Raw genomic sequence first — 19,729 nt, 5'->3', positions numbered from 1 at the left:
TCACTAACAGGAATGAATAGAGGAGGTGCAAAATGTTGCAACCTACAGTCCAAAGTGTTCTGCGAGACAAACTGCAGCAGTATTGTGAACATCCAGTCATAGTGTGTACAGAAATGTGCAGAATCATTTAAAGTTGCAACCATACAAGATACAAGTTGTGCAAAAGCTAAATGAAAGTGATTACAAAAAGCGAAGACACTGTTGACTAAAATTAGAGACAATGAAGGCTTCTTAAATATGCTACAGATGTGTGACTAGGCACATTTACATCTCAATGGTTGTGTCAAAAAGAAATAACTGCCATTACTGGTGAGGATAATCCTCATGAACTCCATCAATGCCCCTTACACGGGCAATCACAGCATGGTACACTGTCTCTTCAATGGGCATAATTTTCCCTTTCTTTTTTAAGATGAACATGGAAGAGCAACAACAACCACATCTCGGCAGTATGCTACCATGGCTGGAACGTTCCTCACCCATGAACTTGGAACAGTTTCCTGCAAATGAGTACTGGTTTCAGCAAGATGGTGCTATATCTTGTTGTGCTCAAATTCCAACGGCAGCAGTGCACGGAGGGTATGGTAATCACACCATTTCAAGGAATGGGGACATTTGTGACCTCCCAGATCTCCCAACTTATTGGCTTCTGATTACTTCCTTCATAGGTTCCTGAATCTCAGAGTGTATGCTAGACACAATTACAAAACTGAAAGACACAATTTGTGCAAAAATCATCAACTCTCCAACATCATTTTCAAAACGTGAACATAGTGTGAAATGGCAATACAGAAAGATTTTGTTGCGGTGACTGAAAATGTTATAGAATATAACCTTTGAGCTGTTTCGCTATAACCAAATTTGCTCATTTTTCCACCACACCCTATATTTATTTCTCTAAAAACAATCTTGCTGCTGCCACTCTGTAGTCTATATCATCTTTATTTCTGTATGTTTTCTACTGCAGGAGGAGGACTTTGACGAAAAGCTTTAATATTTTAGCAGTGTTTTTCATTGTGCTGTCAGAGCCTTCATGCCTCCTCTATGTGGTAAGTAGCAATCTATCCTTTCCATATTGTTGTTATTTGGTAAAAAAAATTTGGTCCTCACGGATTTAATAGCTTCATTCATCTGTTTTATGATGGACTGTCTATTCCTTTCATTAATGGTCACAGCTACTGTGATATTTCTAGATTGCCAACTACTGCAACAAATTTCAATAGTTTGCAATGAAACATAGAGGCTGCTATACATTTGCATTTGGTGTATGTTAGGCCATACATTACTGCATACGACATGTACGTAACATATTGAATGAAAACAATTCAAAGCATGTAGCACACTGACTTAGCAAATGTCATGGGATAGTGGGGCACAGATGGCTTAGGTGCGTTATATGCACAATGCATGCCTCCATGCCAGCTGCAGTTGTATAGGAGACTTTGAGAAGTGGCTGTGCAAGTGATTGGTGTAACATGCAATACTGTCATGAACTGACAACTTTTGAATGGGTACAGTGGTCATGGTGGAGGAATATCGTTTCACACATTCAACTGTGTCCATAGTGTATCATGAATGGCTGAGTGTGGATGTCACTGTCCACAACAAATGAACTACTGGCCATCCAGTCACCCTTGACGACCATAACCAGCAATGTCTGAGATGGATCATTAATACTGACAGAAGAGTAACAGTACAAAAATCACACCTCATTTCAACACAGGATATGCTAGACACATTTCCCAGTGGATAACCCACAGAAAAATGGGTTCCATGGCATATGGGAGCCAGCACTGCACACAGGTGCCACCATTAACCTAACATCATCAGGCACAACGGCTTGCATTTGTCATCAATCACTAGGAATGGACACTGGGACAATGGTGTTAATGTGATATGGTCAGACGAATCATGATTTCATCTGCATCATGCTGTGGAAGGCACCATGTGTGGAACAAACCACATTAATCTATGGATCCCACCTGCCAAGAACGTGAGGTCCAGCGTGGTGGTGTGTCTGTTATGATCCAGGGTGCATTTTCTGGTATGGAATGGGCCCCCTAGTTGTTCTAGAAGGGTCTCTGAATTGTCCATGATACGTTGAGCTGCTCAGGACCATCTCCATTCATTCCTGGCCTTCCAACACCCAGACAGTTCTGTGGCGTTTCAAGATGTTAACAGGCCACCACATTGCTCCCACGACACCCAGGAATGGTTCCTGGAACGTGCAGGGGAGGTCCAAAGACTGAGATAACCACCCTGAAGCCCAGACTTGAGCCCCATCAAACATATTTGGGATGCCATGGATGCAGACTCTGTGCCATCGATCCTGCACCCACAAACAGATCAGAACTGGCGGCCAGTCTGAAAACGATTTCGTATTGGATGCCTTCTGACGAGTACCAGTGACTTGTATACTCACTTCCATGGCATCTCACTGCAATCTGCAGGGCCAGAAGAGGACCCACACGATATTAGGTGCCTATCCCATGCCAGTTGCTAAGTCACTGTATACCATCTTTTAATTCCTATCCCTATACAGAGTGAAGGATTGTATCTAAAATACCTGTTTACTCCTTGATGGGCAGTTGACAGGAATCTTCAAACTGAAATGTAATCATATTTCTCAGACCACTGAGATCAGAAATAAAATCATCTGTTCAGTTTCAGTCCCGTTCATTCAGAACTGAAAGCACACTGGAGTATAACATCCCTCCAAAATTGCAACAGAAGTGGTCATTTATTATTTCCAGACTTCTTAGTCTTTTTTCCCCCTCATTCAGAGAAATATCATCAGTGATGATTTTTTAATAATATGTAACTTCTCTCATTGTCAAGTTAAAATTTGCTTCTTTTTGCCAAAACACAGCAAAGTTTACAAAGCTACATTCCCTAACATTCTAATGCTGCTGAAATTGCAGGAGAATGCTGAAGCAGTGAATTATTAAACTAGCAACTGAGGGCAAGACAGGTCAATAGTATATGAAAAAGCCCCTTCTTGGTATAAAAATAAAATTGCAATTTTTTCACTTATATTTTGACAAACCCATAAAAATTCTCATTTCACTAAATATTGACGGCCCTTAAAAATTACATTACTTCTTAGAAAAAATATGTAGTTGCTTGAATATCATGGTAGATAAGTAAGTTTTACACATTAACCATGGAAAAAGGCACTCCTCTTTTTTATGTGATCATTTACCAAAATCTCATTTCAGTACCTCAGACCGTTTACAGGAGACAAGGTATGTTACAATGAATCATAAGCTCATGCACACAACAAAGTGTGTTACATGCAATCCATTTTCTCGAGATTGGATATAGAAGTACTAGTATTCCAAGTTTAAAGAGTAACTCAATATGTCAACTTTATTTCGTACAAAGTAATGTACGACCTAATTTGTATCAAATGCAAATTCATAATGAACACTATTCTGCAAAGCAAACTTTTCTAATTTTTTGCAGCAGTTTACTTAATCTCGAAATACCACAATAACTATGATTACTAACATAATTACAGGCAGTTCATCATGAAGCTGACAAATAAAGCTATGAGATGCAAGAGAATCAAACTGTTTTACCAAACAGTTTCTTAAAATCAGGCTCTGCCACATTCTGTTTCACCTCGTGAGTTAACCATCTTTCTGACTAGCATTCAATAACATTAGACTCCAAACAAACAGTGCCAGAGTTATCATGGAAAGCACACAAAGCTTCCTGGATGGAAGCCAGCTAGCAGACAATGGCGCCTACAAGGGAGCCATCGCGCAAGCCACCAAGTAAACTTACAGCAAATCTTACTCCATGTAAGATGGGCTTAAGTTCTCTATCAATTACATTGTAACCAACTTTTGCAATCATTTAAAAATATTTTGTTTAATACAGTAACATACACATAATGCTCCAAAAAGTTTAGTGTGATCTTAAAACACTGAAATGTAAGTGAAATTACATCTTTTGTCAAATATTGTAAAAGAAAGGGGGGAGGGAGAGGGGGGGGGGACAAACAGTTATTAAAGAGTGAAGAGAAATTATTCTGCATTAAATATTTCCTAGTATTTATAATTATATTTTCATCCACAGTATTCTGGAGTACAACAGCAATGAATACAGTAGTAAAAAGAACTATAATAGTACCAATTCTAAACTAATAAGAGAAAAGCAATATTCTTGTTCACGTTCTAGAAATGTTACCTTGCAGGTGTATTTTCTGTTCCCACTTCTACTTTCTTCAAACTGCTATTACTCATAGCTTTGGAGAGAACCTCTTTCTTCTGCATACTTTGGACATGGCCATCAACTATATGTATTTTATGCTGTGTAGTTATGGTAGTAGTAGTTGTAACAACTTCGCTTGTTGTAATTGTCACTTGTCTTTCATCACTCACGGAATTCTGTCAACCAAAAATATTTTTGAGTACTGCCAGCAACAAAATGATAACTGCCATAAGAGTTGTGATCAATAAGATTACTAAAACAAGTTCAGTGACAAAAAGACCTTCAATAAAATACTAATAAAAGAGTTAATTAAAAAAAATAATTAACTTCTATGAAAGTTAGGGGCCTGAAAGTGTAACAGCTGTTTTGCCAAAATTCACATCAATTTTTGGCGAGATTTGCATATATTTTTGGTGAAATTTGCATATATGTGACAAAATTTGCATCTAATTTTATTGCGAATGATTTTGACATACACATCTAAAAAATGTTATGCAATTGCCTGAAGATGAAGACTAGCCCCTTCAAATAGACTGCTAGCAAAAGTGGTGATTTTGGGGAGCACCTTGACCAGAATGTTTGCATTTGCAAAACCTTCAACAGTTCCAAAATGGTCTTTGCTTGTTTTCTTCTTCCGCCTCTATTTAACTTTGAGTTTTCTGAAATTCTTCAGACTTTCATGGCAATCCATTATCTTGGGGTGCTGCGAAGAATCAGTGTCATTCCTGCACAATATTCCAACAAGATGACTTGTTATCTTCATCATCCTGAGACTGTTTATTGAGTGGAATAGGTCCACTTCATGGCTGATTACAGGATTAATGTCTGCAGTCCATTCCTGCTAGCAGCAGCCATAGGTGTGTCCCCTCTTTAGTCCAGTGTGCCTGGGGTTCTTCCCCACGTCCACTCCCTCAGTTCTTTCTTCTTCTCCTCCAGCTGCTGCCTCCGCTGTATTTTCAGCAACTCTAGTGCAGGATCCCAAACACTACTGCGTTGGTATCCAGTGTTACAATTCACAAGGTTTTTAACCACCTTCACCTGACTCTCTTATAACACTGCTACAGTACTGGGTTCAAATGGCTCTGAGCACTATGGGACTTAACTTCTAAAGTCATCAGTCACCTAGAACTTAGAACTACTTAAACCTAACTAACCTAAGGACATCACACACACCCATGCCTGAAGCAGGATTCGAACCTGCAACCGTAGCGGTCGCGTGGTTCCAGACTGTAGCGCCTAGAACCGCTCGGCCACCTTGGCCGGCCACAGTACTGGGGGAGGTGGGAGGGGGCAAGAGGGAGAAGAGGGAGAAGGGGGAGGGGGAGAGGGGGGAGGGGGAAGCTGGTCTGTTTTAGAACCCTCATTTCATCATAGTTCATGGAATCACTGAGTTCCAGAAAGTGCTTGGCAATGGCTGATTTAGTTGTCTGTCTTAGTCAGGTGTGCCTCTGATGTTCTTTGCATCTGATGTCCACTGTCCTAGTTATTTGGTGAGTGTATGACATGCCACATTGGGAAAGTATATTACAAATTCCGACTTTAATAGTCCCAGGTCACTTTTCACACTTCCCAGTAGTCCTTTTACATTGGTAGGTGGACAGTACATACACTTGATGTTATGTTTCCCAAGAATCTTGCTGATTTTTGCAGAAATAGATTCAGCATCGGGTAGGTATGCCACGTTCGCCGCTTCTTGCTCTTGTTCTAGATTGTTTGACATTGTGGGTGGTTGAAATGCCTTTTCAATCTGTTTGGGCATGTATCCATGCTTGCACAACACTGATCACAGATGCTCATTTCTGTCTTCAGAACTCCATTCCTTTGGGATGGGTGGTCGCAGCTGCTGGCTTGAATGTTTAAATCAGGTGTGTAGATGTGTTATATACACTGTGGCCAAACAACACATCTGTTCTCCTTCCACCAAGTACATCCAGAAATGGCAACTGGCTATCCTTTTTTTCCAGTTATTAATGAAATTAATATTTGGGGTGGCATACATTAAGATATGCCAGAAAACCATTGTGCCTCTCTCAACCGTGAGGCCGAATCACAAAGGCATTATCCACACATCTGAAAAAGCATGTGGATTCGTATCTAGCTGCCTCTAATTCCTCATCTTCAAGTCTCTCCATGAACATATTGTCAACCACTGGAGACAGAGGTCTGTCCACAGCTACATCTTCTGTATGCTTGCATTATTGATACCTGTATAGAAATAAGTTGTGATCACTATATGCCTGAACAGAGAATCGTCAAATTTCTCTGTAATCATTTGCAATGAGTCATTCAGTGGCACCCTAATGAACAGAGATGCAACATCAAAACTAATCATTATGTCAGATTCTGTGATATGTAGTTGCTCAAGATGTTGCAAGAAGTCCTCCGAGTTGCGGATGTGGTGAATACATTGCCCCACATATGGGAACAGCAGTTTCTTGAATAACTTAATTGTTGGGTATGTTCATGCGTCAATTTTCCTGATAGTAGGGTGCAGTGGCATGCCGTCTATGACTACTTTTGGCAGCCCATATAGTCTACATGAAACTGCTGCTCCCAATGGTAGTTGTTTGTGACCTTGTCAGGCAAATCGGTTTCCTTCAACAGAGCCCTGGTCTTCTTGTCCACTTTGACTGTAGGGTCACAAACCAAAAGACTGTATGCAGGGTCCTCCAGAAGTTTAACACTTTCTCGTCATCCTCTGCCCGATGCAAAATGATTGCGGAGTTCCCCTTGTCTGCTGACAACACCATGAGGCTGCCGTGTTCCCAGAGCCTCTCAAGTTTAAGCCTCTCATCATTTGATCATACTATACTTCAGACTGTGAACATTGGTAGTCAGACATCAGTGTAAACAAACTAGCATTATGACAACCAGAGGTGGAGAGGAGTGGTGTGAGAAAATAAGTGCTGCCTCTCTCTTGCAGCGCAGCCAGCCTACACTTGTGTTCTGCGTTCCTGCAGAATCTGAACTGATGTATGGTCACAGTGATCACCAATCCCTTCTGGTGTTGTGAGGAGCTTAATAGAACTCTGTGATGGATAAGGATTAGTCTCTTCTCTCACTTCAGAATAAGAAAAGATAACAATCCACGTGTTTGATAAAGGTTACCATGCAACTACTTGCTGAGGTTATCAGCATTTTAAACAAGGAAGTCCTGGGCTGACCTCCACCAGTATTTGACAAAACCATGGTTCAAAACACCAATAGCCTAAAACGACCACATTAAAATGTCTGTATTAAACTAAATTTGAACTTTAGCTAGTACACTAACATACATAATTCTTTGTTCATTCATTATCTTAAGACACTAGATTCCATGGTCAAGTACCACATTGCATTACGCAGCACAAATATTACACAGACCATTCAACAACACATAACTGGTGAGAAACCAGAGCATCAAGTGCACTGATACATCATTGCAATTCTGATCTTTTTTTTTCTGTTTTGCAGATATGTTCTCAATGCATTATTTTTCCAAAACAGTTTTCGCCAAATAATGTGTGATACAAGTAACCGAAAGTTGGTTAATTTTCAATATTTATATCCAGAAAATAAAGCTATATCAAACTACCTCCAATACAATAGTTCACCTGTATACAATTTGCTATAAAATAGCATTTATTAGGTAATTTCGCACTTTTTTGAGGCACAATTTACATTTATATTTGCATTTACCACAAAATGTGCATTTTTCAGGTCCCTAATGATAGTGCTGCAAACTGATTAACTTATGACAACTGGACAATTCATATTATAATTTAGGCAACTTTAGCACATGCCTCACAAAACTTGCATTGTGTACAAGTATTTTTCCTACTGATGATATTGTTTCATCCAAAAATTAATGATCATTTAACTATGTTTAACATTGATAACTCTATTTTAATCTGTAATAGTAGTAGCAATATTAGCTATAGTAGTAAACTGTACACATATAAAAGTGTCTGAGTATATGCTTAGCAGAACATAACAGTCAAGTGAAAGGTGTGTTTTATATATCATACAACATAATTACAACTATGAGACAAGATTTAACAGAGTCTAAAAACAAAAAGATACTTGTAAATGAGATGAGACACAAGACATTCTATTTCAGTAAATGTTTTGAAATTCAACATTCCTTTGTCCGTAACGTCAGATAGTATATCTCTGTAGACACCATCCAATACAGACAGTAGTCAGTGACCATGTCTGCTTAATGGTTGTGAGCATCAATGTTTAAACAAAATTTTCTGCACCAAGTTATCATCCTAACTTCTCGGTAGATTCTAGATTGGGAAGAAGCAGAAAAAGAAAAGGAGGACATAAAGTGTCTGGTCCATTGAATCTAGATTTTTGCTAGTATCAGTGACTGGCAGTGTTTTGAAATGGTTGGGTACTAGTTGCTACCAAAACACTGAGAAACATGGGGTTGTATTCCATCATCCCCTTAACCAGCTTCCAGCCATTAAGACTGAAGATTCACCAAGCCACTAGGCCAAGATAATTTGCAACTATTTTTGCAGAGCACACCAAACAACTTTAGTAAATGTATATCCATCTACAGCACCACATGTGAACTCAACATATCTATAGAATTGAATATTTAATCTGAGACCTGAATCATCTACATGTAACACCTATGCAATGAGGGATGACTGTCAGGACAGCATAACCAAACATATCTTTCAGAGTTTTTCTTCTTTCTAAAAACAAAGATGATGTAACTTACCAAACGAAAGCGTTGGTATGTTGATAGAGACACTGACAAACACAAACACACACACACAAAATTCAAGCTTTCGCAACCCACGGTTGCCTCATCAGGAAAGAGGGAAGGAGAGGGAAAGACGAAAGGATGTGGGTTTTAAGGGAGAGGGTAAGGAGTCATTCCAATCCCGGGAGTGGAAAGACTTACCTTAGGGGGAAAAAGGGACAAGTATACACTTGCACACACACACACACATATCCATCCGCACATATACGGACTCAAGCAGACAAATGTAAAGGCCTTTAGGCATGTCTGCTTGTGCCTGTATATGTGAGGATGGATGTGTGTGTGTGTGTGTGTGTGTGTGTGTGTGTGTGTGTGTGTGTGAGTTTATACCTGTCCTTTTTTCCCCTTAAGGTAAGTCTTTCCGCTCCCGAGATTAGAATGACTCCTTACCCTCTCCCTTAAAACTCACATCCTTTCGTCTTTCCCTCTCCTTCCCTCTTTCCTGATGAAGCAACCATGGGTTGCGAAAGCTTGAATTTTGTGTGTGTGTTTGTGTTTGTCAGTGTCTCTATCAACATACCAACACTTTCGTTTGGTAAGTTACATCATCTTTGTTTTTAGATATATTTTTCCCACGTGGAATGTTTCCCTCTATTATATTCATATCATTAATTTGAACCCAACAATAGATTTTTTCTTTACTTGACACCCCTGCTCTATCCCACTGCTTCATATCAAAATGTATGGTTTCACAATACTTCCAGACTGAGGTCCTTAAACAAAGGGAGGGGAAGAATCAGCGATATTCTTTTTATGGGAACCAGCCCAGCGTGTATCAGTAGAGTTAGGAAAATATAAGTCTCAATTGCCAGACAAGAATATAAGCTCTACTACACCCTAATGTGACTCCATTACCTCACTTGGTACACTAGAGGACGTGCTGCATGATGATACATTAGTTATTGTTTTACCTGGAGGCACGGATTCTTTCTGAATTACACCACTACTATCGAAATAAACAGTCATCATCATCATCATCATCATCATCATCATCTCCATCTCCATCTCCATCTTTCCTTTTCTTCCTTGAGTACCCTTAATCACCAAGTCTCGTCAATAAATATTTTGTTGAAAAGGTACTCATTAGAGTCAATCATGAATAAATCTTGAAAAGATTAGACTTTAGTCATTTATTTGGTCCTGCAGAACATCTTGTGGTGCAAAACCTTGCATACAGCTTCTACTGGTTCCAGCCTTTACAAAATATCTATGAAACTAGCCGTTTGGTGATCAGCATTATTTTACCATCCCGGACATCACGGCCCAATCCTGTAGAATCAGTTTAACAATATTTTTGTGGTGTAAAAATTTGTCCAAGTTGTTGTCAGTTGATTGCTTTGTTTGCCCTCCTTCAATGTCTCTCTTCTCTTATGAAAAGCTTTTGTCACCCGAGAAGTTTTTTAACTTAGTACTGACCTTCTGAATCAGTTCACATTTCGTTACCACTAAAAAAATCACCTTTGCAACAAAACTGAATAGGCACTTGCTGTTCCTCCTCATCCTGGTTCATATTCTAAGTTGGGCACACCTCAATTACGGCTTGACTGGTAGCTCTCAACATGCTAGTTTGAAAAGGTTCAAACTAATTAAACTGAACAAATGTCTTACAATGAGAGTAACAGGAATGTTGCAAACAAATCAGTCTGCTACAAATTTGACAAACTGTTTATCACAAAAAGTTTTATATGCTGTAAATAATCTGCATTATACATTACCTTATCTTTTTGGTGTCTGGTATCATCATTCTCATGTTCTCTATTATCATCAGTGGCAACTTTTGCATCTGAACTGGTAGAAATTTCAACTTCCGTACAACTCTCAGGTGTAGTAGTTGAAATTTCCACTTCTGCATATGGCGTTGATGTTATTGGAGATACAACTACTTCACTGCACATTGCAGGCCCTTCTGTAAGTTCTACTGTCTCTTCATAAACATTACTATCACTTACAATCTCCTTTTTACACTCCTCTGCCATTTCTGTTTTCACATTAGGTATTTCATCGCATTTCTCTTGTTTCACTTCTCTGCTGGACCTTATGTTGCTGTTATGTGAAATTACAGGAGTGGCAACTTTGGCTTCATCTTCACAGCTTGCATCAACAGGTACAGCAGATTCCAGATCCCTCTTAATGGCATCCATATTTTCTTCACTTGATGCTGCTAAAAAAGAAATTTATTTTTGTCAGTAAAACACAATTACTAGAAAAATAATCCACCTTCATTAAATGATAGCCATTTGTTAAGTATTGAAGTTTCACATATAACATTAGAATGTAGACTTTTTAAGCTAGCTGAAAATAGGTCTCATACTTGCCACATTATGGGCAACTGAATCAAATTTTCATGTCTATCCTCTAAAAAGCTCCCACTGTTTGTTTTTATAAGTGTACTAGCTTGACAGTTCTTACTGGGCCTCACAAACAAATGATGCATGCCATGTATGGCACATTCCCATTCTATAAAACATCAACATATCCACTTTCTGCATTTCAATCGTGCTTGGAGTTGTGTATTCAAGTGTTATTCGTGTAGAGTTCATTGTCACATATTTTGGCCGAATGGTCCGACCTGTCATGTAGAAATAGAGTTTGACATTTTCCTCACTAAAGCTATCCTCACAAGGGACATGTTTCTCACCACAAAGCACATTAGATATCATGTCCATAGCAGTTGGTGCATGCCCTGAAATGACCTGCCCATTGATCATACTCATCATGATTCACGACTGCAATGCTCTCCAGCAATTATGAAAGCACGCAGAAAGTTGCAAAGCAAATTCTGGACAAAATGATGGCTTGAACAGTGACTAGCTGGAAGAGGAACACTACATGATGTTTTATAACAATATGAGATACATACTAGAATAAGTTATTCATTAACTCAATTGAATCTGCATCTAATTTTCATTTTTAAATTGAACAAAGTTTAGTGTCAAATGTCAGTCCGAGCATAACACCCATATTCTCAATGCTCTACTGATTCCAGTGACTCTGAAATAGCATGCTTCATATAGGTTTCAAAATCGGATTCATTTCATAATTTTATTTAGATAGAGGAAGTTTTTTTTTTTTTTTTTTTTTTTTTTTTTTTTTTTTTTTTTTTTTTTTTTAGCTGCTCACCATCACTGAGAAATATGTTTACTAGCAAGATACAAACATGAGGCAGTCCATGAAAACAATAGATAAGTATACAGTGGAACTTCAATGTTACATTCTCCGATTTTATGTTTCTTGTGATTCTACATCATAAATTCATAACCAATGTGAGAAACCCATGATATCAATGCTAAAAATTCCCAGATTTCACATTTCTTCCTAGTAAAGTTTACCTTCACTCTAAGTTCTTACTCAACATCTCACTTGAGTTCATCCCGTTTTCTTCCTATTGACATTTGATGTGACTGAACGATAAACACAAAAGACAGATGTTTCACACCACGGGTGGTGGCGGAGCTAAATGAATATTTTAGGTCATCATGGAGGTGGAAGATGTGAGAGAGGAAATGCTGACGTAATCCACAATTGGTGTTGCCAACACAACTTGCAACATTTAGCTTCACTGTGCAATTATGATACAACTACTGCTAAGTTGCAGCGGTAATGGAAAAACAAGACAGTCGACGCAAAGTGATCCGGACCGAGTCAATACGTGATGAAGGGTCCCAGCCACCACCTTTTCTTGTGTCACTTATAACTCAGTCTCATCTTTTTGCCTGTATTTTTGATGTACTGTATTTAGCAACAATGTCAATCATCAACCTCTTAAATTCAAACACTGGGTCTCGAAGAATACACTCAGTCATAATCTAGGAAATGTCACCCATTTCTGGCTACTGAACTCAATAGCCAGCGCAGTCACCAACCGACACTAACGCGTGTAAAATGAGCTCACCTACAGGATGTGTGGAGAGGGGTAGTTGCCCTTCAGCGAAGGGAGTGCTGGTAGAGGTGAAGACATTTTGATGGCGCGCTGAAAAAACACTGTTCGTGCAGATAACATGCTGTATAAGAGATTTCACAAGGAAATAGAACAAGGGTTTTGCGATAACACATTTTAAAGAATTTCTTGTTCAAATCTGACATTATACAGCTGCAATAACTAAATACACTGCACATGTATATACTTTGCACACCACACACTATAGATCATAAGGACTGACAGCAGAGATAGAGGGCATGAAGCAAAACTCTAACACCTTTCTTTCAAATGTACATTTTACACAGTGTACAGAAATTCACTGAGCAGATTTCTAATAAGCTTGTAATTTCAATTGGGCAAGTATACTCATTTTTTCATACATCTGTTTCTCTCATCACTTTAAGGGTGGTGAGCAAATGAAGCACGGCTCATAAAAAAAAGCATTAAACAGTAACAGCAATGGTGACAAAAGTATGTCATTAAGCAGATGTTCGCATTTATGCTTATAGGTTAACCACTTAGCTGCTGTCATGTTTCTGGTTTAATTCAACATGTTCATCAATTTTTGCTTTTTTCTGGGTGGTCACAAAGGATGATCTCTCAAAAACGCATGTTTTTAATGTTTAATTTGTGATCATAGCATGTTGGAAACCAGCTCAATTGCCTTAAACCCAGATAGCTATTTCAATTTTTTGATGAGTTTTTACTTGCTGTTACACACCTGTGACTTTTTAAGAACTGATGAAATTCATTACCACAAATTATCATACAAGAGTTCGAACTTAAATAGTGGCAACTATTTATTCACAACCGATACAAAAGAGTTACATGTTTTCACCTGTTACTATCTTTCAAAGTAGTCACCAGTGTTGTGTAGAACCCGTTGCCAGTGATGTGGGAGGCGCAGTATACCGTTAACAGAGCCTGTTCTGTTGATGGTGCAAATGGAGCAGTCTACTGTCTGTCGAATCTCAGGAACAGTTCTGAATCGAATGCCACGAAGTGGTTCCTTCATCTTTGGAATCAAATCAAAGTCACAAAGACTTAGTCTGGGGAGTATGGTGGATGGTACAGTACTTGCCAGTCTCATCGACCAAACGGAGCAGCCACAGCTTGCGCTGTATGTGCCCATGCATTGTTGGGCAAAATGATGGGTGGGCTGCAAAGACAGCGTCGCCGCTTCTTTCACAAAGCTTGTCGCAGGTGAAGCTCCAAAAACAAACACTAATACTGTGCATTGACGGTATGCCATGGGGGAGCATAATGTGTCAGGATAACACCATTACAGCCGTACACGAGAATCACCATAACTTCAGACTGCTCCATTCACACTATCAACAGAACAGGCTCTGCTAACAGTATACTACGCTTTTCACATCATTGGCAATGGGTTCTACACAACACTGGTGACTACTTCCAAGAACAGTAACAGGTGCAAACGTGTAACTCTTTTGTATCGGTTGTGAATAAATAGTTGCCACTATTTAAGTTCCAGCCCTCGTATAAACATTGTATTGTACATTTAATTTCCTCCAGTTAGATAGATTTTATACAATGTAATTTGCAATTTTTAATGATATATGCCAATTACACATTGTTTTTTTTTTAGTAACATTTTCCTCGATTCTGCATTTTACTCAATTTTGTGTTTTTTAAGTCTGAACCACACAAAAATGTAAGATGGGGTTTCAACATATATAATTTACAGTAAGTTTCATAATAGCAAAAAATGCCAGTGTGTAACTTATGTTTACTTTCTGACAAAGATGTTAAGATTACTGGCCACTGGGAAAACATTCCAGTTATGGTTTTTTTTTTTTTTGCAGCAAATACATTATTTCGTATAAATAACATTGCCTATTGCAGATAATACTTTTATTAAATTAATAGAAAGACACAGAATCATATAGAAGGATTGAGTGGGGAGTGGATGATTGGAAGTAGCTAGATGCAAACCTGTTACCTTCCCCTTTATAGTTCATGATGTGATCAACTACGCTACAGTTTCAATATGACTGCAGCACCTCACTCATGTGTATACATTGTGTAACGACTATATCTAAAAAATGCAATTATTTGATATTTAACTATGACAAATTGTACCTAAAACAACGCACTTTTGATAGAGCATCATTGTGCCATTGCACTGAAACTGTATACTTTCATAACACAATTAATGACACTAAAAGCATATGTAGTTTCCTGTCATAACGAATCATATCTAAAATGATACATTTTCAAGAGTCCTCACTGCACTGATGCTTTGTAATGACTTATATTCGCAATAATTATGGAGTTTAACCGCATACAGTATGGTGGCTCCTTAGTTCTGCTTGTGATGTGAAACTAATGCTGTATCGCAATGGCCATATTTCTCTTCATGAGACAAACATTTGGCATGCCAGATTCTTCATTTCACATTTTGCAGTGTGGTGGAACCAGGAATTCTAAATTGTGACATCACTAGCTCCTCATCCACATATGGTTGCATGTTCTGTGGGAAGAAGGCTTTCACAATGTAGTGAGGAACATGAAATTCCACACTGTGACGTTTCTGGCTCCTTGTCCATGTACATTTTCGTATCCTGTGAGAGGACGGTGTGATAGTCAAATTTATAAAAGCACTACACACAAAATTTCGGCTGCTAATACAAACTGTGTGTCACACAACAAAAGGAACAAATTACAGTATTTTGTCATCCTGTTGCAGATGGAACTGTTTGATGTATAGCTCTCCTGTACCTAGTTCCATTGGTTTATAACGTGAATCTTTGAAACTGACAATTGAAAACAATTTTAAAAAACCCTAACTTTGTACAGAAGGAAAGCTTTTTTTCCCTATAGCATTACTTACAAATTGCATAGAACTACATAAAATAAATACTAGATTTTCAACATGTCAAGACTTTTTCCATTTAACACCCACAAATATTTGAAACAGTGATATTGTGTTGTAAGAACACACTTTTCGCTTTTTGTGGAGAATGTGGAAAATTCAGTTAAAATCTGTGTATACTTCAACTCAGTAAATAGTAATATTTTCTCCATGCACGAGAAACTACAAAAAAATAAAAAACCGGTCAAGTGTAAGTAGGACTCGCACTCCGTGGGAACTTAACTGTGTAACGTAGATAGTTCATCTATAGATTTTATGAGTCATCTTGTGAGAATCAAAATATGTAATATTAATGACTGTATCTTTTGACCGCATTGACTTAGAAGTTTAAATTTTTACACTGCCATGGGATATTGACCTTGGTATTTGAGATAAATTTCAACTTGATGCCTCTACCCATTCCTGAGAAAGTAGGGTCTTAAAAGATGGACAGACTGATGGACAACAAAGTGATCCTGTAAGGGTTTTCATTTTAACCAATTGAGTTATGGAACCTAATAGTTACAGTTCCCCCTCCCCCACCTCATGTAAACTCTATCACAATGGGCACTGCTGAGCAAGCAATGCAAGTGCCTTCTAACTGTCAGTGACATAGCTCTTTGGAAACATTTAACTCTTTAGTGCACAGGTATAGAAATTTTGAGCCTTATTGCAAAAGACTTATTTGTTGAATAATTTTATAAAAAAATAGTAATATGTTATACAATTATGTTACAATAAGACATGAATAAATATTGTGATTTTTTTCTTCAAAATTGTTATTTGAAAACACTGGTGGTACATTATGTGTGCCACCACTCTTCACATTACATGGTAGTATTGGATGCAGGATTTGTTCTTGCTGAAACAGATGAACCTGCTACATGTAACACATCAAGCAGCATACTAGCCTTGGAAGTAAGACTTGTTTTTTACCTAAGCAGAGAGGTACCTAGCACATGCAATACATCCATTTGATTCTTATCTGATTTACCTTGGTGCTGCAATTTGCACAACTTCGTCACGAAATTCTTTGTGGCTGGTGTGCTGTTATTTCTGTTCACGCTTTAAGGCACACAAAGTTTCTTTTTGCTACCCAAAGACTGGACAGTTCCACCTGTCACGCCAATATTCAAGAAAGGTGGTAGGGGTAATCCACTTAATTACAGGCCCATATCATTAACGTCAATATGCAGCAGGATTCTGGAACATATATTGTGTTCGGACATTACGAATTACCTCGAAGAAAACGGTCTACTGACACACAGTCAACATGGGTTTAGAGAACATCGTTCTCGTGAAACACAACTAGCTCTTTATTTGCATTAAGTGTTGAGTGCTACTGACAAGGGATTTCACATAGATTCCATATTTCTGGATTGGATTTCCGGAAGGCTTTTGACACAGTACCATACAAGCATCTTGTAGTGAAATTGTGTGCTTACGGAATTTTGTCTAAGTTACGTGACTGCATCAGTGATTTCCTGTCAGAGAGGTCACAGTTCATAGTAATTGATGGAATGTCATCAAGTAAAACAGAAGTGATTTCTGGCATTCCCCAAGGTAGTGTCAGAGGCCCTTTGCTGTTCCTTATCTATACAAAATGATTCGGGAGTTAATATGAGCAGCCATCTTAGGTTGTTTGCAGATGACACTGTCGTTTATCGACTAATAAAGTCATCAGAAGATCAAAACAAATTGCAAAAAGATTTACAAAAGATATCTGAATGGTGTCAAAATTGGCAGTTGACCCTAAATAACGAACAGTGTGAGGTCATCCACATGAGTGCTAAAGGGAATTCGTGAAACTTAGGTACACGATAAATCAATCTAATCTAGAGGCCGTAAATTCAACTAAATACCTAGGAATTACAATTACAAACAACTTAAATTGGAAGGAAAACATAGAAAATGTCGTGGGGAAAGCCAACCAAAGACTGCATTTTATTGGCAGGACACTTAGAAAATGTAACAGATCTACTAAGGAGACTGCTACAGTACGCTCTTTTAGAATACTGCCACGCGGTGTGGGATCCTTACCAGAAAGTACTGACGGAGTACATCGAAAAAGTTCAAAGAAGGGCAGCACATTTTGTATTATCACAAAACATGGGAGAGAGCACCACTGAATGTTACAGGATTTGGGCTGGACATCATTAAAAGAAAGGCATTTTTTGTTGCGACAGAATCTTCTCATGAAATTCCAATCACCAACTTTCTCCTCCAAATGCGAAAATGGTTTGTCGACACCGACCTACACAGGGAGAAATGATCACCACAATAAAATAAGGGAAATCAGAGCTCATAGGGAAAGATGTAGGTGTTCGTTCTTTCCATGCGCTATACGAGATTGGAATAATAGGGAATTGTGAAGGTGGTTTGATGAACCCTCTGCCAGGCACTTAAATGTGATTTGCAGAGTATCCACATAGACGTAGGTGTAGATGTACTCTGTATTGGATTGCACAGGTGTCTGCCTTTATTTCTTGAAGAAATCAGTGCACTGCTCACAAGACTTCTGGACACCTCTATCCAAAAATTCATCATTGTCACTGTTGCAAGTTTCAGTTCCTATTGAAGCACAAAGGCATTCATGATACTTGCATCAATAAGTACCAAAAGATATGAGGCCACCATTTCTGACACTTATTGTCAGTTTCATATTGTTGATTTCCTTTGATATAATTTATACACATATTTCATATTTCCATTGCAATCAACCACCAGTAGAGGGTCATAGTTCCAACCTTTTCTTTCCACAATACTTCTACTGTAATTCTCCAGTCATGAAAGCTTGACAACAAATGCATAGTTCTTTTGTTCTTCCATTTTACAGAACGACACAGTGTCACCTGTACCCCGGTCACATTCACCATGTTTCCTTTCCAGATTCTCTAGCAATTGTGCACTGGTAAAACAACTCTCAAAGAAAACTCTCATTTTTTCCCTTCAAGACCAGTTAGCAGCTATTTTACCACAATCCACCCATGACATTTTTTTTTGTTGTGTTATCTATTTTACACATACAAATGTCAAATTTCAGCATGTAACCAGACTTGTCTGCTAACATCCACCAGACTTGTCTGCTAACATCCACACTCTATAGCCTCTTTTGACTTTTTTTTTAGTAAGTACTGTTCTAAGGATGACACATCTTTGAATTTGATCATTAAATCATCTGCTCCTACAACATCACTTGGATGATAGGTACTTCTGAAACTGTCAGCCACGACAGAAAAAGTGGATGTAACTTCAAAAGCTTATCATAACTCTGTTCATCTTGCTTTGGCATGCACCTGTTGTCATTTAGATGCAAATGAGACAAAAGCCACCCAAAACAATTAATGGCCATCACTGAACTAATCTATCATGAAGATCAGGCCTGACGTCCAGTAATCACTCTACCTGAACGTGGGTTTATGCCCATGAGGATGTTTATTCCTAAAAAGTTTCCATCTCCCCACGTCATGGGTCTGTAAGATATCCCTGTTCAGCATAAACATTAGTCTACATAACAATCCAATAAATTAAATCATCAGTTATCAACAATTTGAACAAATTGCAGGGAGTGGAATCCTCTAAGTCTCTTAATACATGCAGCAGGACAAATTACTGAGGAATAATACGGAGGTCGTTCAGGTCTTTCTGTTTTCACCCCACATGTGTGGCCATTTACATGGTATCACATTTGTGGGAGTTACATTTCCATCATCTGCATTAACTACTGGTACTTATTATGGGTCAAAAGTTGAACTAGACGTGTTTCCACCAGAACAATAAGATGAGATGTCGGCCATTTGATAGTGTGTTTCTTTGGTAATCACCTTATTCTGAAGAGTTTGTTTCAGAAGTAACCGTTCGTTAATGAGGTACACATTACTGACATTATCTCATCGACTTTTAGTACTTCCCTACAGTGATTCACTGTAAAGTGAAATGGAAGATGGTGTTTCGAATT

General features: G+C 38.4%; 1 protein-coding gene across 1 annotated transcript in view; it reads right to left on the bottom strand.

Annotated features, from left to right (window-relative positions):
- LOC124716404 (nucleosome-remodeling factor subunit NURF301) overlaps window positions 1-19,729 on the bottom strand; it is a 274,017-nt gene that overhangs the window by 133,423 nt on the left and 120,865 nt on the right. Inside the window, exons 16-17 of the mRNA XM_047243171.1 lie at window positions 10,693-11,138; window positions 4,195-4,394 (exon numbers count right to left, since the gene is read on the bottom strand). Of these exons, the coding sequence (XP_047099127.1) occupies window positions 4,195-4,394; window positions 10,693-11,138 (646 nt within the window). The remainder of the gene's footprint in view (window positions 1-4,194; window positions 4,395-10,692; window positions 11,139-19,729) is intronic.

Source organism: Schistocerca piceifrons, chromosome 1 (genome assembly GCF_021461385.2).
Source record: "Schistocerca piceifrons isolate TAMUIC-IGC-003096 chromosome 1, iqSchPice1.1, whole genome shotgun sequence".
In the NCBI taxonomy this organism is placed as follows: domain Eukaryota; kingdom Metazoa; phylum Arthropoda; class Insecta; order Orthoptera; family Acrididae; genus Schistocerca; species Schistocerca piceifrons.
This window is presented reverse-complemented; position numbering and strand designations above follow the sequence as displayed.